Genomic DNA, 20,459 nt, shown 5'->3' with positions numbered 1-20,459 from the left:
AAAGGGAGACTGAGAATCCCTGTGCCTGGAGGCTTTTAAAAATGGGAGAGATGCCCAAAATGTCTTGATGATTTAGGTGAAGTCTATTTGGAGAATAGCCCAAATGGCTCACTGACCTTTGGCTGTCCCTTTTACCCCTACAAATCCATGCTCTCCCTCAAGTGTGGTCAACCACAAAGCCAAAAGCATTCCCCTGGCTCAAGCCCCAGGAAACTGGCTCCAGTACCTCTATAAACAGACAGTGTCTTGCAGTTGCTTAGCCTTCTAACAGACTGAGTAAAATCACGCAATTCTAATTAATAAACGTGCACAGGCACACATCATTTATTAAATCTTCATAAAAAGGCATGATGTAAACAGATGTGCAGTTCGTCCCCATGAGGGTATATAAAGCCAAAGCTACATACAAAGAAAGGAAGAAGAGAATTAATCAAAATGAGAAAATTTTACATTTAATATTGTGCTCGGGGAATACAATTACAAGTCTGAAGACCTATTTCCTGATCCTCCTAGCACCACCATAATCACCATATCAGCATCCCTTTCCTCTATGAGCAATAACAATTCCTTAATCTGTTCCTGCATTTTTATCATTCCAAGTGTACTATCATGCCTATGCATCTCTTATAGGATTCTCACCAAAATAAATAAATAAATAAATAAATAAATAAATAAATAAATAAATAAATAAGTAGGGGTGCCTGGGTTGTAGCTCAGTAGGTTATGTGCCTGACTCTTGATTTGACTCAGATCATGACCTCAGGGTTGTGAGATCCAGCCGTGTCGAGGATAGAGCTTGGGATGGACCTGCTTAAGATTCTCTCTCTCTCCCTCTCCCTTCCACCTGCTCCCACTGCTCACACACTTCTCTCTCAAACAAATAAATAAAACTTAAATAAATAAATAATGGGGAAATCCACTATATAAAGAGAAACCAGACTATTTGTATTAAGAGCACCAACTTAACTATTAGGACTTTAGCCCAAGTCACTTGATTTTATAGCCAATGCTCTAGTGGCTATTCATTCAAAATTCATTTAAAAATTCAGAGTATTTTTTCCATACCTTCTATGTACTAGGTATTTCTCTACCCCTTGAGACACAGCCGTAAATAAGCCAGGCAAGCCTTTGTCTTTATGGAGCTTAAATGTTCAAGCTGTGCCATCTAATATGGCAGCCTTGTGGCTATTTAAACTTAAATTAATTAAACTTCAATTAAATTAAAAAGTCAGTTCTTCAGTCTCATTAGATACATTTTAAGTGCTCAGTTGTCATTTGTGGCTAGTGTATTAGACAGCATGGAATTTTATAAGACATTTCTATCACTATGGAAAGTTCTATAGACAGTGTCGTTCTAGCGGAAAAGGCAAACAAATACCCATGAAGAAACAGAAAGCAGGGCAAGGGAATAGGCAGAGTAATGGAAGGTCCTCTTTTACCTTGAGGGTAAGGAAAGGCATCTTGAAAAATGAGACACTTGAGCTGAGATCTAAAGAGAGTGAGGAAGAATCATATAACCACTTGGAAGAAGGAGTACAGTAAGAGAGGAAAGCCAGTAGAGCATGCAACTCTTGATCTCAGGGTTATAAGTCTGAGTCCAGAATCACAGAATTTGTCAGATTCTATGAGATCAAAGCCTATTATAGCCATTATTGTTTATTACACAACAAAGTCTAGGGGTGTTAAATCCCAAGCCCCAGAGGCTGGGCCCTTTTCTCAAGCAATATTTAAGATAATAAAACTTCAGGGCAATATGTAAATTTGAGCAGAATATTGGAATTAATTGTAATGAGATTTGACATGTCTGTCATAGGTATATGGGTTTGGTCTGTTACACATTTGTCTAACATGATAAAATACTCAAAGGCCATTCCTGTATGTTATCTCATGATCATCACTCACAACAAACATGGAGTAGAAGCAGAGGAGATCAAAATTATTCACAATTCTACAGCTAAGGAAACTAAAGTTTGATGAGGTTAAGAGATCTAATAGTCAAAGGACTAAATAATTCAGTTCTTCTATTTCTATTCTGAAACATTTCCACCGATTGAACAATAAAGCTCTTAGAGTATAAAAGACCTACTTTATAAAAATGATCATTAGCTAATAAAACATTTTATATATATAAGACTATTAAAATGTCACCAATGTGTTGAGTTCTGTCTTTTTCTCTTATATATTTATTAGTTTTTGGAAGATCATAGAAACATCACATGCATCCTCTGTAGTAGCAATGGAACAAAAATGATCCAGAGCCAATGGTCTAAAACCAGGTATTCGATTAAACCACACAATTGCTTTGAAGTCAGTACAAAGATCTGAATGAGCCTTTATTTTTCATAAGGGCAAGTGACTTTTTGAGGAAATTTAAGTTGGATGGGACTGCCCAGTCTTGGCTTCCAAGATATTACAGGTATCATTGCTCAGGCTTATTATCATCTTTGAAATACATAGCCAACATCAATTAATGTTCATTTGGAATCAGCTTTTCTCTTCTCTGCCAACATCTATATCATCTTCCCAACATCCATATTTCAATTTAGTCCACAAATCACAAATTCTTTATTGGAAAAAGAGAGGTTTCCATGGTGAAATGCTAATGACTTTTTCAATTCTTAGTAATCCTTTCATTTATATATATATATAAATATACATATGTGTGTGTGCAGGTATACATATTAATAAACAAAGCCTATACACACACTTGGAATAAAAGTATATCTTACTTATGGAAGAAATTTAAAAAAGGTTATATCAAAGGATATTTTTATAATAAACTGCAGTTTTCTCTACAGCACCTCAAAAAGAGTTATTTAAAATAAAAGCACAGTACTTGGTTTATTGACAAAAATGATAAGAAGGGCATAACTGATAAACAAGCATGGCCCTCACAGTGAAAGAGCTATAATACTTCATTAGATCCACTTTAGAGCTCAGAGCTTCATATTCTAGGTTCTTAATGATACAAACATTTAACACCTGAAAAACTGTCCACATTTTACATTTGACCTTGTGAAGACCATCTCAAAGAGAAAAAAACCTTCTTGTCATGAAGACTTTATCAAATACTCAGAAAATACAACATCCTTCATCCTAACATCTCAGTCCTGAAAAAAAATATTCTGGAAGAAGTGAAATGCTCCTCTCACAGTTTGGTCAGAATTTCGAGACACTGAAACAACTTCCAAAGACAGAAACGACACAGATGCAGGCAACAGACACATATTCTTACGTAAGTTCATTTTTATGTGATTAATTTTATGTGAACCCACTCCCTTCTCTCTTTGGGTCTGTGTCTTTATAAAAAAGCAAATACAAAGGAAATACCTGAATCATTTAATAGAATGTGCCTTTAAAGGGTACTACTACCATATACTTTCAAGGATTTAAAGGTAACAAAGGCATGCCTGGGTGTCTCAGAGATTAAGCGTCTGCCTTCGGCTCAGGGTGTGATCCTGGAGTCCTGGGATTGAATCCCACATCAGGCTCCCTCCTGGAGCCTGCTTCTCACTCTCCCTATATCTCTGCCTCTCTCTCTGTGTGTGTCACTCATGAATAAATAAATAAAATCTTTAAAAAAAAAAGTGACAAAAATTGGCTACTTGTCAACCCACAGGAATAGTGACAAGAAGTGGAAGTCAGAAGCAAGAAAGTAAAACCAGAGTGACGAGATAAATGAACTAGATCAACAACTGGGTTAGAGGAAGATGTGTGCCTCTTACATAAAATAAGATTGATGTTATTTAACCTAGAATTAGTAAGCCAGAAATAACTTTAGAGGTGGAACATGTTTTCCAAACCCCTCCTTTACAGCCAGCAAAACAATGAAATCCCAGAGACAGAAAGAGCTTGTTCATAATTTAAATGAGCACCAAGTCACTCTACTAATAAGTATTAAAATTCACACTAATTTTGTAAGCTCAACTTACTATTTTGTTCCTCTTATGGCCAAGGCTCATACATTTAAATAAATAAGGATTCTAATATGACTATAAGGCATGTTTTGAGGTCTATGCTTCTAATTAAGTAGAAATTAATGAAGATTAAGGATGAAGAACAAATAGCTAGCTGTCACAATGCTGGACCAGTGTGAAGCCTAACTTCAGGGGCCTAATATATTCAACACCTCTCTCTTAATTATTAACTTATTCCTAAGAAGGAGAGTACAATGAATTAGATTAATGATTACAAAGATGCACCTCAAAAAAAAACCCAAAAAGCAAAGATGCACCTCACTTGTAATTCTTAAAAAAATAAATAAAAACAAAACAAGAATTCCAATGCCTAAATTCAACAATGAACACAACTATACAATCCTAAGATTGTATTCATAAACGAGGTGCTTGTCAGGTTACAAAGAACAAAAAGAGAAAGATGATCCAAATACTCTATTACTTGAACCATATAATCAGTCTGCTAATTCTTTTGAATCACTATATAATTTAGGCACAAGTCAGACTCTTTGCTGAAAAGACATGAAAATTTTAATTCCAGAGCTAAAATTTGGCTTAACTGTAAGATAAGTAATGCAACTTAAAGATACATATGTTTACCAATTACTATTTCATAGCAATGACTTTAATAAGATCAGAAGTACATAAAATTAAAATGGTGAAAAATGATCACTAGGAATGGAATGTGACCAATAAAGTATTTAAATGGAATAAGAGTTAAGGGAAGGAGAAAAGTAAACTAACACTTAATGAACACCAGGCACTGTGCTAGCCAGCACCTTACCAATGTTCCAGGTAAATTATCTCAGGTATCACAACAATCCAGGCAGCCAGTATTAATAATCTCCTTTTACAAGGAAGAAAAAGAAAGGTTAAGTAATTTGCCTAGGGCCACACAGCTAGTTAGGTAGCAGAGCTGTGATCTGAATCTAGATCTGCTTGACTCCTAAATCCACAATCTTTTTAGGTTATCCACTGAAGCATGGATGAATTCATAATCCATTTCTTTTTTTTATTTTTTTATTTATTAATGAGAGACAGAGAAAGAGAGAGAGAGAGGCAGAAACACAGGCAGAGGGAGAAGCAGGCTCCATGCGGGGAGCCTGACATGGGACTCGATCCCGGGACCCCAGGATCACACCATGGGCTGAAGGCGACGCTAAACTGCTGAGCCACCTGGGCTGCCCCATAATACATTTCTTTAAAAAAAATACTTCAGAAGGATTTTTATCATGAAAACCACAACCCAACCTGTTTTTTCTCTTTGCTCATGTCCAGAAAACCTACAGAATTAAGTCAATAAAAGTGAAATAGAATACAAATTATCTCCACATTTATAACAGAACCTTACACAAGGGTTGTAAGCTTTAGCTTTTTTCAAAGTGTGTTCATAAATTTTGACTCTTTTTATCATCGCAATATCCCTGGGAGAAGAAGCTACTGCTAGCGCCATTCTGGATATGAGGTGTCACCCATATGAGATGCCCAACATCACAAAGCACATGTACAGATGGAGCTAAAATGAGGATTTGTATATCCTAACTTTGTCCACTCCTCTTCCCAACACAGTCTTCTGCCTTGAGATGCAAAAGATAACAATTTATGTATCTGAGTCAACACTCTCTCCACCTTTTTTTCTTAAGTGACAAAAAATACCATAATTTCTATGTAGGTAATATAGACTGTGCCTTCATATGTTTTCTTCCTATTCTATAAGATCAAATTATTCCAATCAAACAATTCCAAGGTATAATCATCATTCATTTCTTTGATTCTCACCATTATAATCATACTGAAATGACAATTTAAATCATAGCACCTGTATTCAGCAAGTGATTCCATTTTAATCTTAAAAATCTACAGCCTAAAACAGCAAAAGCAATTTCCATTCATACAATACATTAAAATAATCCAGTATTAGGTAAGATTGAACTTACATATAGCCATTGGTAGAAAAGATGTGCTAAGATATTCAATAATATCCTTGTGCAGAAATGGAGGAAAGGTAGCTAATGTTGATATCATCGTGTAGGGCAAAGTACTCAGAATATCATCATTGAGAAAGGGTAGCAAACATGTAGTTGTATAAAATATCGACTGTCCAAGATCTACAAAACAAAAGTAAGTAATCAATGAATATTTTGCCATTTAACAAAATACGCTAATTCTACATTTTAAGTTCTTATGAACTGGCTTAAATTATAACCAACTATTGCTCCCTTCCTACTAGAGCTCTGAAACATAACACTCAATAGAGTGCATATACAGTGTTTGTTCAGTAAATGGCTGGTGAATACATAAATACCTATTTTATGAGCTTTTCCTCAACCCTTTATCAATCTTCAATAATACTTGGCACTCATGTCATTCCTGGGTTTCAGAAACTAAAAGCACTTACCATGTGATCATGAATCCAGAAATATCCTCTACATTCTTAACTCCATTACATTGTACACAAGGTAACTGTGGCACAAAGCCATTAAATTATTTTCCCGCTGGAAGTTTTAGAAAAGTCAAGGGCAGGACTGGATATGAAGTCAGGCTATCTCTGCTCCATCTACCACAGCACAACCTTCCTACATCTGGAGTTTTGGGCAACAAGGTAACGTGTGACTTCCAGCACAGCAGCCAATTCCACACACACCAAAGCAAAGAAGCTGTAAACTGATGCTACATGACCCTGTGCATTTAGTTATGAATTCTCACGGAAGGATGTGCCACCTAATGATAATCTTTTCACCAATATTTTTAAATGGGGATAGGAACAGTACCTACCTCACTTCTAGATGGATTGTTAGAAAGCTTAAATGAGATTAATATAGAGTGCTTAACAAAGCACATGTGTGCTCCACAAATATTAGCCATTATTATTAATATGAATAATGTTACTATTATTACCTGTATAAGGAGTAAAATTAGAAGACATTAAAAAAACTATAACTATTTAGCTTTAGAATGCATGTATGCCAAATCCCATTATACTTGAATATATCTTTTGAAATTTCTGGACCTCCCAATATATGGGCTATCAGTCAAGACTGGACAATGAAGACTGATCATCTTCCTACCCATTATGAAAGAGAATTAATAGATTTTTTTGTTTATCAGATTTACATTCTTAGTGCAGTTTTGATGCCTGATGTGATTTTGGATTATCATTAGAATTAACATGCCATCTCAACAAGCACATCAACTGACAAAGAGAGCATTGAGGCCACAATGCACCCTGGCAAGCAAGGGCCAGTCAACTTTGAGCTCAAGTGGCTGAGACACAAAATCCACAGGTGTTTTACTGAGAATTAACTGAGGCTATGCATAAAAGACACCCCAGCTGAATTATAGCCTTGCTATAGAACATTAGTGCTGAAAGGGGCCTGAGAGCCAAACTGGCGTATTTTTCAAATGAGGAAACAAAGGCCCAGAGAAGAAAATGGATTGCCTAGTTGTAGCTTAACTGTGACACAAATGCAGCTTTGGCCAGCGCCACTACCCTGCCCCCCTGTGAGGACACAGCCTCCAGCCCTAGTACAGTGGTTCTCAAATTCAAGATAGAAAAGAATCACCCAGAGAACTCATCAAAAATTTGTATCCTCAGGACACACCCCTCAACGATTCTTATTCCTAAATTCTGGCTTAGGACCCAGGATTCGGTGTTCAAGCCCCCTCAATGATTCTGATGTTGGAAAGACACATAGCTTTTTAACCTCTAAGGGATAGTCTAGTGAATTTTTCCCCTCTTCAAAGCTCTGTCATGCAGAACAAGAACATGGTGTACAGATAACAGTGAAGAGTAAAGTTGCAAAATAGTTTTGTTATAAAAGTAAATACATAAATCACGCCCCCGAAAATGTCATAATTTAACATATTAATTACAGTTAAATGGCTTGTGAGTTACTGAACCAAATACTTTTATCTTAATCAAGGGGCTTTCACACAGTGACACACCCAGGACCAAGCAGGTCTATAGTGACCATTTGTCACAAAGGAAAAATACCAACAAGTCCATGGCCACAGTAAGCTCTGCCACTTATGTTCAAAGAGTCGTCTCCTTTAAGTTCTGAGGGGGATGAGATCCCAATAAAAGTAACCAGGGCTTAAACAACTACAAAATTATACAACCAGCAAATTTATAAATTTGTACATTTTTTAATATTCAATACAGAACTGCAAATATAAGAACAAATTCAATAATCATTATCTCATCATTTTTATGAAAGTAGATTTTAAAAAATTTTTTTCACGAGGTACACACTTTTCTAAACAAACCATTAGGCATTGTCTTAAGAGAGTAAGCCATAACTACAAAGTAAAAGAACCCCCACAACCCACTCACTTCCCAAATGCCCAATTTTTCTGTACAGTGAATTTTTGGTATCATATAGAGTCCAAGTTGTCAGTGCTTTAAAGTTAAAACAACTGATGTTTTAAACATTCATCCTCTGCAAAAATGCCTTCTCTTAATGCATGGTTTTCCATTTGATTCTCATATAATACCAGATAATTAAGCAAGAGATATTATTGTACTCCTTTTTATGGGTTTATAACCATAAACCATTCTGGTAAGCAAGCAAGATAATTACATTGACTAAAATGTACTGTAGAAAGGGAAAGCATTAAGAAAAGAAACATGCTTTCAGGCTTTTGTCATGAAGCACCACTAATACTGTACAACAGATACCATATTCAGCTTATAGCACCACTATACACTGTACCAATTCTGTAACAACATTCTGTAATAACTATCGGTGGCTAGTTAAATTTGGGAGAGTTCTTAGAGATTTCTCCTTACTGAACCTCCTGGGTTTAAAAGACAAGAAAAGTAAGTCCCAGGGAGATTCTGTGATTTGCTCCGAAAAATCACAGAATTAGTCTGTGGATCTGACCTGCTCTTCAGGCTCCACTTCTTATATTTTATGGTGGGCGTGGAGTGGGGATGAGGGGCAAGTTTCTAAATCTTAGCTCTCAAGTCATAATTTCAACATGAATCTCCATGATAAGCAGATGAGGAGAAAAGCGGTAAATTTACATTAGAGCCTAACTCCTCTCGCCAACCCATTCCCCTCAAATGGAGGCCCACCTGGATAACATCCCTCTAGCCATAAAAGAGGGGAAAAAAAAAAAAATGACAGGATGGGAAATGCCATAATAAATTTCCATGTAAGCAAGGCTTTAGCCACACAAAGACCTCTTAAGCAATTTATTACAATAACAAGTCTCCAGCATCTACAAACATATATGTACGTTCTCAAAGGTTTATGATCAAGTGCTCACCATGTTGGCCATGCTGTAGTAAAGGAACTAGATCCAGGAGAGTCACCAAAGTCACGTAGAGGCCTTGATAGTCCAGAGAAGGGTAGTCTGACAAGTGAGCATCACGACTTTGCAGGCCGCGTTCAGAGGGAGCATCTCGCAGGACGCTGTAAAGGAGGGAGCGAGTAACAGTAGGGTTGATGGAGCTGACCTGCGGTCTTAGAGATGGGGTGAGTGGGAATGGCACAGGAAAAAGACACATGGTCATGGGCACTGTCAAATTGGAGGCATCTTGGTTTTCCTTCTTCCCTGTGCGGGACAAAATGCTGTTGGGGGGACAAGGAAAAAAAAGAGACAACAAAGACACAAAGAACAGCACATTACATTGAAATGACACTCTAAAACAAATAATAAAACTCCAGATACATCCCACATAAGATGCAATTGCTACACCAGCAGTGTCTACAAATCGAGTATGGGTCACGTAGCTTCGTGCTCACAGATACCAATAACGCGAGGTTTCTTTTGTGGAAGTTGCATTGCATCTCATGTGTTATCTGGTTAGTAAGGAGCAAAAATATAAAAATGCATGTTTCAGTGCCAAACCCATGTTTTACAGCTTATTAAAATCTGGTGAAGGAGAGGTTTCCTCAAAGGAAAACCAATGGCTTTGTCTAATGAGTTAGGGCTTTTATTACTAATTAAAACGAGCTTTCAAAGCAAAGGAAGTTTTCAGCAAGACTATCTTAATCAGGTAAGTAAAAACCTGCAAAATATAGGTATGGCACTTGCAGAAACATGTTTTAGCAAAGAATAAACATGTGTGTTTATTAAGAAAGTCTTAAAAATCACATGTTTATTGCATCAAAATAATGTCTATATGTATATTATGATACTGTTTCATGACATTCTGTCAGTATCATTTGAGATAATGAAGTTTAAACAGGCATATGAATTTAGAAATAATACATATTTCTAAAATGTTAGCTAAACTACATTGGAAAAGCTATAAAATAATATATAGTAGATGGTCCATAGCATATGTTTGTGAACTAATGATAATGGTTATTTATGTGTGGGTTTTTATTTAATTTTGCATGTTGGGGAGGAAACATTTTATTCTCTGAATATAAACAGTGGTTTATTAAATAATTACCTTCAAAATTCTAAAGACTAGGCAAGCAGTATCTGTCATATAGCTGCACATCATACAATAAGATTTCACGTATTACTGCTGCTACTTACGTTATTATTCAACAAAACTCAGGAAAGATAATTTAGGAAGTTAAAAAAAAGTTTAATGGGAATAAAAATAAACTCCAGATATAAACTGGCTTTCTTTTAGCCTTCCTTTTTAAATGAAAACCTTTTAGTAAAAAGCGATAAAGTAGAAAAGTTAATTTAAAAATAGAAGAAATGACTGCTTGGCCAGATATTTAGGTTTTTTTAAGTTAGGTTATATTATTTATCATTAAAGACAACAGCTATACGTTATAATGATAGTATCTGCTACACTTAAAAAATGTTTTTATATAGTATACTTATATGATAATCAAAATAGGTAACAATTTATAAATGTTCCATTCCATAAAAATAACCTTGTTTTATACTTAACTCTATGTGCATCAAACATTACTAAGTTCTTAGTTAATGATATTGCATTTACCATTTTACAGTGGTGTGAAGAATCGGTTAGTGTCAAGCATGCTTGCTATTTCAAATTTACATTTATTTCTATTTACTCTTAGTGCAAAATATGTTACAATGTAAGGAAAATGACTACATGCTTTTAATTTTCCATGTGCCTAATTTACCTCAATTTCCTTTGTCTTCTGTTACCCAATGTCCAGGGAAAAACAATTAATAATAATAAAGATAATTTCAGAATACTTATGTAATACTTCTTAGCAAGAAATAACTTAAGATTTAATGTAATTTTTTTTTTACTTTTAAAGGGATTAGATTTACCTTTTGTGTATGTGTGTGATGTATTTAACTTAAGTTTATACTTCACAATGGGATATCAACATTCCAGTACCATCAGATTTTCCATCAGACTTTATACTTTCCTCATATAACTTGATTATTCCTAAAAGTACCACCTTTAAATGTTATATTTTTGATAAGCCCAGTCACCAAAACTCTGTTTTAATCCTATAGGATTCTATCCCACTGAAAATTCCTTTAGAATCACAACAGATATAAGTCAGAAATATTTCCCAAACTTCAGCCCTAAGTTAGCCTACTACCAGCATCATTTCAAAGTTACAAGATGTGGATCTTATAGAAGTGATAGAAAAACGACATTTTGCCTTAGAGAATAAAAGCAGCTACATATCATATATTAATGCTGTCCTTTAAATTAAATACAGTTCTGTCATCAGACTTTTCCTTGGTGGGGGAAATACAGCACATTATTTTTTTTTTCAAGTATACTTTAGTATTGTCCCAAAGTTTGACATAATTTAACAGACACTAGTCAAATCAACTTTGGAGACTCTGTTTTGGTATTTTTCCCTTCCTGTTATAAGTGGGGCTCCCAAATGATAGCAGCAACAAGTTTATACATGCAGGGAGGGAGAATGTCAGCATTGAAACAGTCAAACTTCTCTCTCACTGCCTCTAGATTTAATAAGTGAAGTTGAGAAAAAAATGGCTGAAGATGAGTTATTCATGAAATCAGTTTTATATTACCATTCATGTTTCAATGTAAGGAAATGTTTTCATTTGTGGAAAAACTAAAGAAGGGCTCATGAATCAATGTACAATGCATTGTGATTTTATGATGTTTTGTGAAGTTTATTCAGAAAAAAAAAAAAACCTTATTTCCCCAACCAAACTGTCTAACTTGGGAATGATAAAACCATCTACCCCATCTAAAATTTTTCCCCAGACGTCTGTACACCCAACCAAAAAGAATATGCAGAATGCCCTGCTCAGAAGAGTCTGACCCAGCAACCAACTTTTCATCTTTCCTTCTCTCTCCTGAGATCCTCTTTATTAAACATTTACTTCCAACATCAAGAGGAACCAAGAGAAGAAGACCCCTGTGGGTACGAAGAAAGATGAGAAGTTGCCCTGAGGCATTTATAGCACAGAAAATTAATACATCAAATAAACTTTCTGTAAGATTATGAATTTTTACATTTGAGTTGAATCTCTACACTAAACAAAATTTACTTGACCATGTTATGCTTTAAAGCGACTCCGTAGGCCTGAAACCAATAATTATACGGTCTAGGTTTTCTTCCTAAGCAATTAAAAATTATAATTCAATGAAAATTATTGAACTGAGACTAGAATCCCTTTTCAAAATATATCAAAAGTGTTGTTTCCTAAAGAGTTAAGGGAAAGTAGCTTTCCCCAAACTTAATGATTTTTAAAAAGATCTTATGTGCTAGCAGCTTGAATGGCACCAGTAGAGAGATTTAGGGGAAGGAATTCTAAAAGACTGTATACATAGGAAGACTGGAAACCTTTAAATGTTGGGCCAGGTAATATGCAAGATCCTTAAAGAAGACCTTAGATTTAAAATATGGCCCCAGAATATTTCCAATGTAAAATAGGCAGACTCCTCTGTAGTAATAAAGAATTAAAGCAGATGATCTTCATAGGTCCTTCTAAATACTAAAGCAAACTAAAAACTAAACTTTGAATGAAAAAAAAAAAACACCTAAACTCTGAAGTTGTTTGTAAAGTGTATGTCTGTTCCCATATTTAGGCTCCTGCTAAATGAAAATAAGTACAGCCCAGCACTCAGATAAAATGTTACCTGGTACCCCAGGTCACTGCTAGATGAAGTAAATGCTCTAGAAGGATGGCTGCAATGGACGAAATCTGCACCAAAGACAACTCAGTTCAACAAACATTAGTTGATCCTTTCTAAGGACCAAATTCCACTCTAGGCTCAAGGGCTAGTAAGATGAATAATGCACAGGATTCGCCTTCTATTAACCTAAAGTTTAGGAGGCCCCCATGAACTTTTCTTTTCCCCGTGAACTTTTTAATGTGAGTCTAATTAAGAGCTAAATGGACATATGTGGACTATTCAATGCTGATACAGTCAATTATGGTAACTTAATTTCTCCTTTCCTATGGATTAAATTGATTGAAGTTAAACATCTAGGCTAATCTCTGCCTTTGGGAATAGGTACAAAACTCTACTGAAATCAGTAAGAGTTACATGCCATGCATAAAAAAAACAGGACTACTACTCTAAAAATTGCAATCCTGACTCAAATGAAGCTGCCAGTACTTGAGGTTGCAGATTTTAATAAAAATAATAATTCTGACTTCCTTGAGACTATCCAAATAGAAAAAGGGTTGCTCTGTGAGAATTCATCTCCAATTCTTTCTTCTTGTTTCTTTCCAAGAATCTGAATTCTGAAAGTGAGAGGTTTCTGAATGTAAAAATCATCTAAAATGCAAAAGGAACCATCTTGTTAGTAAGTAGAAAATTTTACTTCAAAAATCTTGAACACCAAATACCTAGACCATCTCATTTGTCTTGAACTTTCTAATAGTGTAAACAAAATGAAGAAATATAAATATGATTGTTATATATACTAACAGTTAAAGTGGTCATAACTTGGTCAAATACATGGGCAATAGTTTTAAGATCTATATTTCCAGTAAACAAAAGAGGGGCAGCCCAGGTGGCTCAGCGGTTTAGCGCTGCCTTCGGCCCAGAGCGTAATCCTGGAGACCTGGGATCGAGTCCCATGTCAGGCTCCCTGCATGGAGCCTGCTTCTCCCTCTGCCTGTGTCTCTGCCTCTCTCTCTCCCTCTCTCTCTCTCTCTCTCTCTCATGGATAAATAAATAAAATCTAAAAAAAAAAAAAAAAAAGAAATTGAAAAGAGTTTTGAGTTGCTTCTGTTTTTAATGCTAAGATAGGCAAAAAGAAGAAAGAAACTGCATTGAGGGGAGCCTGGGTGGCTCAGTCAGTTAAATGATTGCCTTTGGCTCAGGTCATGATCTCAGAGTCCTGGGATCAAGCCCCATGTCAGGCTCCCTGTTCAGTGGCAAGTCGGCTTCTCCTGTCTCTATGATCTCTCTGGCTCTTGCTCCCTCTCAAAAAAATTGAAAAAAAAAAAAAAGAAACAAACAAACAAACTGCATTGGGGCCATATTTAAATCAGCCCAGGAGTTGAACCTGTAAGTACTAAAATCCAACTTATGACATGTTATGCTGCTTAATGTTTTCCCTCTTCCACTACATGTGAGTGTGTCCTATAGGCTATCAACTCTTCTCTGACCTGTTACTATCCACAACAAATTGCTAAGTGAGAGAAAGATAAAACACCTGGAAATTGAAATGCTATCCACATCACCTCAAGTACAGCTCAATTTAACTCCCAAAAAGTTGGCAAATCTTTGCACAAAAGCACTTCCTTTCCTCCCTTAGTCTCAAGGACAGCCTAAACTAGGCTATAAACTCAAAATGGATGCTGGTATTCCCAAAGGCCAAACCTGAAGAAGAAGTGTCTCTGTACCATGATAATATACTAGGGAAAAGCAATGTACCGTAATTATTGAGAGTGTGTGCTGTAGATTAGGACCACCAGGGTCCAACACATACTAGAAAAACAACTTTGAGCACTTCGTCAAATGACTCTATGCTTTAGTTTCACTATTTGTAAAATGAGTATAAGACTACACTCATCTCATAGAATTATTATAAGGGATTAAATAAGATAATATGTAAAGTTCTTAGAATAGTGCTTGACACCTATAGTTACTGATATTACCATATAATATTGCTATGATAATGGCAGCTATTTTGTTAATATTACCATTAGGAGTAGTTGCTGATGTGGTCTCCTTTGAAAATGGACTCAGCTCAATTGCACAGAATCTTCTCCAACAGCTACTTGAACAAACTATCTTAACAGCAGTTTTACCATTAAAATGTTATCACCCATGATCATATTTTAATGATCCATTGCACAAGAAAATGGAAACATGTCTTACAAACATGACTTCAGTATCCCAAATTTCCAAACTTTCTGACACAATGACGAAGACTTAGCAGTAGGCTTCAAAGTGCCAATGAGAATGTCAGTTTCTTCACAAAGTGAATGCAAAATTTACTTCCTACTGAAAAACGGTTCTCATTTTGAGAACCCCAAGAATTTGTAATCAAGGAAAGTGCTTGCCTTTGAGAACCCTGACCTCAAAGACAAAAGGAGAATTCAAAAAAACAAATCAGATGCTTGTTATATAAACTTAAACTGATTATCACTATAAAAATTGAACAAATGCTTCCCCTGCAATTTGAATAGAAGAGAAATTGCCCCTAACAAGGTTCTCAACTTGCTGAGCAAGTATGAAATCTATGATAAACAGAAGCCCTTTAAAAGAGAACAGGGATGGGGCGCTTGGGTGGCTCAGTTGGTTAAGCGGCTGCCTTTGGCTCAGGTCATAATCCTGAGGTCCTGGGATGAGCCTGCTCAGGCTCTCTGCTCAGCAGGGAGCTTGCTTCTCCCTCTTCCTCTGCCAGCTGCTCCTCCTGCTTGTGCTCTCCGTCAAATAAACAAATAAAATCTAAAACAAAAACAAAAAATAAACGGGACACTAAAGGTTCTAAAGAAGACAAGATATTCCAAAGAATAAGAAGAACAAAGAGCAGTGCTACAGAAGATGAGCATGAAGCTTCTTTCTGCAAAGCATTCAGTCAGCCCATAGCTGAGCCATGGACTGCTGGGAACTCTAGGGACACCACACTCATTCCCCACCAGTGTTCTTTCCCTAATTCCTATCTCACAAAAATATGGCTCTTCCACAGCTAAATGAAGCAGTAGCAAGTCAATTTGTATGTTTCCAAAATCAGATCCAGAGTGAGAAGATCATGGTAACTAATGAAGAGACCAAGCCTTAGAATTTAATGGAAAGGGAATCATTCCACTCACATCATGGCTGTTTTTTTCCCAAACAACTGAGTGGCTCCCCTGTCTGCTTGTTCTTCCTAATGAGAATTGGGTTACTGTCTCAGTCACAGTAAAAGCAAGCCAATATGTGTTTTCCTCTCCTTGTCTTCACAGAGTGTCCACATCAACTGCCAAGCATGTTGAATGCCTGAAGTGGTGAAGATTGTTTCTACCACAGATGATACTTTAAGAAATAGGAAATACTACAGATGAACCTAAAACACTACTTAATTCTGATTTAAGACCATCTCCTATTCTTAATTTTAGCAATGTAAATTCTCCTTTCTATTCCACTCTATAATAGTGTCAGACATATAACCTTTATCACTGTACAAATCTTTTGGAAAGATGTAAGATGGAGGAAAGCAGGCAATAGCCAGGCAACCCCTTCTTTTTTTCCAGTTAGGCCTATGATGTGATCTGCTATATACACCCAGAGAACTTGAGTCCAGACTCTTCTGGCAGAGCACAAGAAAACAGAAGGCCCTTCAAAACTTTCAGTTCAATAAAAGTTTAGGTCCCAATCAATAGTTCAGCAGTACTATCTAATAATTCTTTCAAAGTAGAGGATATTTTAAAGCTTACCTTAACAAGGTCTGGGAAAAGTATTTCAGGGTGTTTGCAATATCTGTCCCTGAAGGTACAGGATAAATGTTGTGAAGAACCCGGTTATGATATTCCTGTAAGTACCGGATCTTGGAAGCAACTAGATAAAAGCAAAAAAAAAAAAAAAAAAAAAAAGGCAAAAAAAAAAAAAAGAAAAATCATCTTGTAATATGTATTAGGTATACAGTTTGTTTTTTTAAATGATTAGATACAGGAATTTAATTAGTATTTTAAGGAAAATATGTGAAATTTTTACTGGAATTCCATTAGAAACCATTTAAAAGACCTTTAATTTCTTATTATTATATTCAGGACACAAAACTTTTTTAGTTATCTGACTTAATATCCTTTCAGAAATTATCCATTACTTTTTTTTATCACTAAGAAAGGCAGTACTCCAAATCATTTTATAATCACCCTCCAAGTTAGCTTATTATTAGCAATAATAATAGGTATAAATCTCTGCCACTAGAGAATTATATTTAAGACTGCTGAACTAAAACCGAAGGAGAAAACTCAAAGGTCTTTCAACAACACTCCAAAATCCTAAAATATAGGGAGTCCCTTGCACAGCGGCATCAGTCAAAACCAAATTTTTAACTCAATCAATGATCATAAAAGCATGTAGCATGTTTAATGAATGCTTGAACTGTGAGAATATGTTAAGAGGAGAATAACTTGGTGAGTATTAAGTAAGAATATAATGATTGGGTGGTAATTAAAATATAAAAAGTGAATGTCACATTTATCTTCTAATGAGTTTCATAAATTAGGAGACTTCCTAATAACTTTTCTGAGCACAGCTGCTCAGATCTTCAAGACTCAGGAGGGACTAAATGGGCTTGTTTACCCTCCTAGACCTACCTGGAGTCATCAGCATTGTCCACATTCCTGACCTGACCTTTGACCTGGCTGCAGTGAATGGCCCAGTTCTAGTCACTCCTCTTTGCAAATCCCAAGGGGCCATGATGATCACCGTCTCCTCTTCCACAGAGCTCTCAATACTGTCCATTTGTCCTTTCAATCTTTACGGCTACCAAGGGAGCCTTTTAGGTGGTATGGCTCACTGTCAGCAGTTAACAGAAGACATATCAAGTCCTGGAGAAGCAAGGTCCTGCTGTTCCCAACAGCCCATGGAAACAAGCTCCTGGATGCATTCTAACTGAAATGCTGGTGCAAGCAACTTAAGAAAAGTCAAATGCTTTTGATAGGCGTGGGACGTAGAATCACAGAACGATTAAATATCAGAACTGGAGGGACCTTAGGGACCTTTCCCTATAACCATTTCATTTTAAAGATGGGGAAAATGAGGCACATAGATAGTCAATGGCAGAGCTAGATCAGAACATATACTCTTGGTCCCCATCCAGTGCTCTTGCCACTGTGACATACTCTAGAATATGACTCTGAGATGAAGTCAATATGCAGATTCACTGTATGATATCAAAGCAATTCTCAGCTGTTATTAGTTTAATCATTGATTCTAAATCCCACATATACCATTGATCAAATCTGCCTTTTCTCCCTCCTACCACCTGCACTGTTTCCATAATATGGTTAGCATTTTTCCCACAAAAATAAGTCTACATTGCTGATAATAATACCTTGAGTTTTATTTATAGCACATAATCTCTGAAGAAAGCAACGACGAGTTTATGTCCATTGTCTCAATGAACCCCAAAAGTATTTGGTTGTAAATAACTTTTTTCCTGAGATAAGGTAAAATGGAAGGATACTTGAAAATGTTTCAATTACATAGTTTACAAAAAAACCATTTTCTTCTCAGTGTTTCTTATCTCAATGCCATTCACCATTTTAAAAATCATATGACAGGGAATCCCCATATAGTTCCAAGTCCCAGATATTTGAGATCTGTGCTAGGCAGTGTATGCTTTCTGCTCATCCACTATCACAGTACTGCTTTTTACTGTGACTTGTCTCCAGCTTTAATATTCAGCAGGTTTCTGTCAAGTATTTCAGGAATACCATTAATCACTCACCACCTAAAAAAGGTGTTGATGGTGAAGGCTGTGGACAATAAACTCATGTGAAGAAAAAAAGCCATAGATCCCAAACTCACCAGTTGCTCATAATTTAAGGACTACAAAAGTGTCACTACACAACAATGACAAGCATTTAAAACTGTATGTGAAATGAATAAATATCCATTCCCAAGTTCCTTTTGTTAAAATGCAACAATGCCTGCTCTAAACAGGTATCCAAACATGCAAGGGATAGCAGAGACAAGAATCACTCCCTACTTGGAGACCTTCTAATATTTTTCAAATGTCACATTGCATTGTCTTTGTTTACTTACCTGTTCATGTTTTCTATACCAGGTTGCAAGTTTCTTGAAGCCAGAAACTCCATCTTACTCCTGTCTCTATCCCAAGCCTAACACACTGCCTGGCACTTGGAAGGTACTCCATATATTTGCAGGATAAATGAACAAATAAATCATCACTTTAATAATACCTTTCACTGCATATATACATTTCTGTCTCCCACACTAGATTGCTGACCCTTTTTATCCCTAGTGCCAGACATCTAGGAGGTGGTCAATAAATAACTGATGAGTGAGGAAAGGAAACAGGGAAGAAAGAAAGAGTAGATAAAGAAGAACAAAGAGAGTGGTGAGTAATCATGAAAGACAACTAGAACCGCTTGGAAAAATGTTCAAGCTAATTCTTACATTGGTGAATGCACCAAAATCTTAGCAGTCACAGATTTATTTAGTTTTTATGTTTTCAACTATTGGGGAACATCCAGAAAGGTCCCTGACATAAGAGTACTTTGTAATTGTGCTGAGGATGTGAATAGAACTCATTTATCTTTCAACTTTGTGCACAAAAAAAATGGTCATTTGGCTGGTTGCTAAACCCATGTGAGCAACCAGCAGCCTAACTGTAGCACAGAGGTCTTATTCTTTACTCCAACCATATACCTGAATATTGCTGCAGAAACTCAGATAACTGAGATATAAGCAAACAATCTCCAGGTTCAACTGACCCTCAGACTACATTTCTCTAGTAAGCTCCTTTTCTACTTTCTTCAGTCACTGTTTCATCCCTTTTCACGTTTTCCAAAACTCCCCCACACCCACTCTTTTCCTTACACTTTTAGGAAAATGAGAAGCCATCTGTTACAGATTGTATTCTGCTCCCCACCCCCAAAATCGTATGTTGAAGACTTACTGTCAAAATGTGACTGTATTTGGAGATAAGGCCTTCAAAGTGGTGATTAAGTAAAAATTAGACCCTTAGAGTAGGCTCTAATCCAGTCTGGTGCCCTTTAAAGAAGAGGACATTAGGAATACAGGAGAGACACCAGGGATATGTGTACACAAAGAAAAGGCCATGTGAGGACAGGGAAAAGCTGGCCATCTACAAGCCAAGGAGACAGGCCTCAGGAGAAACCAAACCTGCCGACACCTTGATCTCGTACTTCTGGCCTCCAGGACGGTGAGAAAATTAATTTTTGTTGTTCATGCCACCTAGTTTGTTGGGGATCCTGTGATTGCAGCCCTAGCAAAACTAATATATCACCATAGAGGAAATTCTCCAATAGTGTAAGTCAGAGCTAAGAGTCCAAGCTCTGAAATCAAACAGTTCTGGATTAAGACTTTAACTCTACCTCTGCTTAACCCCGTTTCCTCATCTGTAAAACAGGGATAATCATACCAACTTCATGGGGCTACTGTGAATATTAAGTCCCTGTGCC

General features: G+C 36.3%; 1 protein-coding gene across 10 annotated transcripts in view; it reads right to left on the bottom strand.

The window, feature by feature from the left end:
• Positions 1-20,459, bottom strand: part of UNC79 (unc-79 homolog, NALCN channel complex subunit) — a 239,274-nt gene that overhangs the window by 184,984 nt on the left and 33,831 nt on the right. For 9 of the 10 annotated variants that reach the window (XM_025442760.3, XM_025442754.3, XM_035720124.2 and 6 more), the window contains exons 2-4: positions 16,719-16,839; positions 9,228-9,532; positions 5,894-6,064 (exon numbers count right to left, since the gene is read on the bottom strand). In XM_025442760.3, coding sequence (XP_025298545.1) covers positions 5,894-6,064; positions 9,228-9,474 — 418 coding nt within the window. In that variant the 5' untranslated portion in view covers positions 9,475-9,532; positions 16,719-16,839. The remainder of the gene's footprint in view (positions 1-5,893; positions 6,065-9,227; positions 9,533-16,718; positions 16,840-20,459) is intronic. The other variant, XM_035720127.2, reaches the window with a different exon arrangement.

This window comes from Canis lupus, chromosome 8, assembly GCF_003254725.2.
Source record: "Canis lupus dingo isolate Sandy chromosome 8, ASM325472v2, whole genome shotgun sequence".
Lineage (NCBI taxonomy): Eukaryota > Metazoa > Chordata > Mammalia > Carnivora > Canidae > Canis > Canis lupus.
Note: the sequence above shows the minus strand (reverse complement) of the source record. Positions and strands in the feature narration are given on the sequence as shown.